Raw genomic sequence first — 4,483 nt, forward strand, 5'->3', positions numbered from 1 at the left:
GCCTGACCACACCTTAAGCCTAACCGCCACCGTAAACCTGCTATTTCAGTTAACACAAACCCTAGTATATAAGCCTACACCCATCCCTTACCCCAGCCTTCATTAAAAATTTCATTGTAGCCTTTAAAGGTAAATGGCAGAATCTTTACAGTTTGTCAATGTTTTACAATGCAGTTTTTACATTCATTAAACATGTAATTCTTATTGAACTGAAGATACCTTTTGATTGAAGAATCGCAGAACATTTTGACGAATTTCTTTTGTTTTTAGACCATAAATGAGAGGATTCAAAATAGGAGGGAAAATGATAACTGATAATCCAAAAGCACTCCTCAAGGAAGGGGATACCTTCTCAAATCGATAAGCCATCAGGCCAAAGCAGGAATTGAACTCTAAGAATAGGAACACTACAAGATGTGTACCACATGTCTGAATAGCTTTGCTCTTAGCATCAGATGACTTATTCATGACACAGGTGAGTAGAATATGGATATATGTGAATATAACCACAATCAACGGTATGCCTTGAACAAATGCAGTTAAAAATATCCCATAGTAATTGTTTATCCGGGTGTCATCACAAATTAGCTTCACCAATGATGGATTGTTACAATTCAGGTCCACTATTCTTGTTCTGCAGATTTTAAAGCGAGTGACCAGTGACAGCAGAACCACTGTCAGAGTAATAACCAAGAGCCACATTACAATTATAATTTTAATTACATTTTTCTGACTCATGATGTAGTTATACCTCAGCGGACAGCAGATAGCGATATATCTGTCATAAGCCATGACAGTCAGTATAGTTAAGGAACCCACTCCGTACAGGTGAATCAGCAGAGCTTGGATGAAACATGCAGGGTAAGAGATGGACCTGTTCTGAGTCAGGATGCTCACAACTAGCTGAGGGAACAAGGCTGTAGCCCCAATTAAGTCATTGATAGGCATGTTGAAGAGCAGGATAAACATTGGTTTATGCAACTTCCTGTCCAGGGCTATGGTAGCTAATACAGTCATGTTACAAAATACAATGAAGCAGTATGTAAGAGTTCCAAAAATGAATGCTGGATAAACACCTGATGGAGCTATGGACAGTGATTCCAAGGTCAACATGTATGTAGAATTTGGATCCATAAATAGAATGTGTTTTCAATTGTCTTCCAACAAGCAGCCCACCTGAAATGAGAACAAAAGGGAAAATATGATATATGTTTGTCCAATTATCACATTTAATTAAGAGATTATTGTTTTGACTTTAACAACTATCACAAAAAGAGCATCTCTACTCAAACAAGAAATACCGTATACTTTATTGCAACTTTTGCAGTAATGTTTTTGCCAAATGGAAACATCAAATCACTAGCCGATTGCAATTTAAATATATCTATCACATTATTTGGATTATTCATACTTCTTTCTTCTTATCTTATTCCCCAACAAGAGCTGTTAGTTATCTTATCTAGTTGTGAGAGACTCTGGTGTGATAAACCCGTGACCAACAATGTTTTATTGGGACATATTTAGTGAAGACCAGCCCTTTATTGTACCCACCCTGCAAACAGGGGACCATTATGCAACCTCCTGAGTTTCTGAGGATGTCCTAAAGACATATTTTAGTTTGGAGAGCAAATGTCTTCAAGACGGCTTTTGACTCAGCCGATGTAACCCAGAAACCTTCTGGTGAGAATGTTTTTGCACCATTATTGATAATTATTATTATTCACGTCATATTATCAGCTCCTATTATTATGTATTTCCTTAGTGATTCCTTCCACTAAATGTTCTAGCAGTGACTCTAAGTAGTCTTTATGTACTGTAAGTCATGGTTTGGGTTTCTCACACTCATGATCCATATACTAAAAAAGTCTGGCTAAGCTATCCTTTAACGGCCAGTATGAGTACTGAAAGTCTAAGCTCAAATTAAACTATACTCATATTACTTCAGGTAATACATTAATTTTAATTACCTGTTGACAGATGTGTAGATCCTGCTTCACTGCACATAAAGTATAAATGAGTGGGTGGATCATGATCAGTGGCGTCGGACTGGGGGGAAAAGCGGTACTAAGTATATAGGGCCCTAACGTGTAGAGGTGCCTTCAGTACAGAGCCCAGAATTTTGTGCTACACCCCAGATCATGACCATGCCAGAGCGTCCAATGTAACCCCTCTCTGAGGTTAAACTGTAACTGACAGACAAAAGGAAGGCCTGATCTGACTCACTTGTACTGCTATCTTTGTTTTACAGCTACAGTGAGACTTCTAATGAGACCTGCCTTCAGTCACACCTACCAACCAAACAGAACATGATGCCAGGCCTTCTAAACTCCTTACCTAAGTCTTTGGGATTGCCTGAGAGTCCCAACAACACATAGAGCTGCCTCAGAGTGCAAATACAAAATTAAACATAATTACAATAAAGTTTAAATAAAAACAACAGCAGTTTAAATGGTTAAAGATTACTAATTGATAGGGAAACCGCCTTTTTAATGAATTTGTTAAACAGAAAAATAAATCATAACTTGTTTTAAATAAGGGTGCTTAACTTCAGGACGTTTTATTATCCATTAATTGAGATATTGGTACTTCAAGAATCAAAGTTTAAATGTAATGCTCCATGTATACGCACTTGGGGAGAACAAGTATTTGATACACTGCCGATTTTGCAGGTTTTCCTACTTACAAAGCATGTAGAAGTCTGTCATTTTTATCATAGGTACACGCAACTGTTAGAGGCGGAATCTAAAACAAAAATCCAGAAAATCACATTGTAAGATTTTTTTATAAGCATTTTATTGCATGACTTAAGTATTTGATCACCTACCAACCAGTAAGAATTCCGGCTCTCACAGACCTGTTAGTTTTTCTTTAAGAAGCCCTCCAGTTCTCCAAATCATTACCTGTATTAACTGCACCTGTTTGAACTCGTTACCTGTATAAAGGACACCTGTCCACACACTCAATCAAACAGACACCAACCTCTCCACAATGGCCAAGACCAGAGAGCTGTGTAAGGACCTCAGTGATACAATTGTAGACCTGCACAAGGCTGGGATGGGCTACAGGACAATAGGCAAGCAGCTTGGTGAGAAGGCAACAACTGTTGCCGTAATTATTAGAAAATGGAAGAAGTTCAAGATGACGGTCAATCCCCCTCGGGTCTGTGGCTCCATGCAAGATCTCAACTCGTGGGGCATCAATGATCATGAGGAAGGTGAGGGATCAGCCCAGAACTACACGGCAGGGCCTGGTCAATGACCTGAAGAGAGCTGGGACCACAGTCTCAAAGAAAACCATTAGTAACACACTACACCGTCATGGATTAAAATCCTGCAGCGCACGCAAGGTCCCCCTGCTAAAGCCAGCGCATGTCCAGGCCCATCTGAAGTTTTCCAATGACCATCTGGATGATCCAGAGGAGGAATGGGAGAAGGTCATGTGGTCTGATGAGACAAAAATAGAGCTTTTTGGTCTAAACTCCACTCGCAGTGTTTGGAGGAAGAAGGATGAGTACAACCAAGAACACCATCCCAACCGTGAAGCATGGAGGAGGAAACATCATTCTTTGGGGATGCTTTTCTGCAAAGAGGACAGGACGACTACACCGTATTGAGGGGAGGATGGATGGGGCCATGTATCGTGAGATCTTGGCCAACAATCTCCTTCCCTCAGTAAGAGCACTGAAGATGGGTCGTGGCTGGGTCTTCCAGCATGACAATGACCTGAAACACACATCCAGGGCAACTTAGGAGTGGCTCCGTAAGAAGCATCTCAAGGTCCTGGAGTGGCCTAGCCAGTCTCCAGTCCTGAACCCAATAGAAAATCTTTGGAGGGAGCTGAAAGTCCGTATTGCCCAGCGACAGCCCCGAAACCTGAAGGATCTGGAGAAGGTATGGAGGAGTGGGCCAAAATCCCTGCTGCAGTGTGTGCAAACCTGGTCAAGAACTACAGGAAACGTATGATCTCTGTAATGGCAAACTGTACCAAACATTAAGTTCTGCTTTTCTGATGTATCAAATACTTATGTCATGCAATAAAATGCAAATGAATTACTTAAAAATCATACAATGTGATTTTCTGGATTTTTGTTTCAGATTCTGTCACTCACAGTTAAAGAGTACCTATGATAAAATGTCAGACTTCTACATTCTTTGTAAGTGGGAAAACCTGCAAAATCAGCAGTGTATCAAATATTTGTTATCCCCACTGTATAAGGTTAAAATATTTGACATCCATTTTATGATATTGTGAGAAGCGCATGTTATATATTTCATGAGCATATTCAGGGCACATATGTAAATATATGTTGGGAAATCCTCTACATATGTTTTGTATAAGTATTCCATGTGGGCCGGTGCTTGGTCCACCACACACTACAGCTTGTAGTTAATATGGTCCTGAAAGATACCAGTGTTAGGCACCAACTGGACAAAGTGCAGGAAGTTGTGTAAATGTTTCACAGAAATCAACTGCAGAAAGAATG

General features: G+C 40.0%; 1 protein-coding gene across 1 annotated transcript; it reads right to left on the reverse strand.

The window, feature by feature from the left end:
- Positions 1-201: 201 nt before the first annotated feature.
- On the reverse strand, positions 202-1,113 carry LOC105031643 (putative gustatory receptor clone PTE03). Its single transcript, XM_013134826.2, has one exon. It carries the CDS (start codon positions 1,111-1,113, stop codon positions 202-204), a length of 912 nt encoding a protein of 303 aa, XP_012990280.2.
- Between the last annotated feature and the right edge of the window lie 3,370 nt (positions 1,114-4,483).

The sequence above is a fragment of the Esox lucius genome, chromosome 1 (genome assembly GCF_011004845.1).
Source record: "Esox lucius isolate fEsoLuc1 chromosome 1, fEsoLuc1.pri, whole genome shotgun sequence".
In the NCBI taxonomy this organism is placed as follows: Eukaryota; Metazoa; Chordata; class Actinopteri; order Esociformes; family Esocidae; genus Esox; species Esox lucius.

Bases quoted from the DNA above. Each gene is read 5' to 3' on its own strand.
- LOC105031643 (XM_013134826.2), bottom strand. From the start codon at position 1,113: ATGTTGACCTTGGAATCACTGTCCATAGCTCCATCAGGTGTTTATCCA.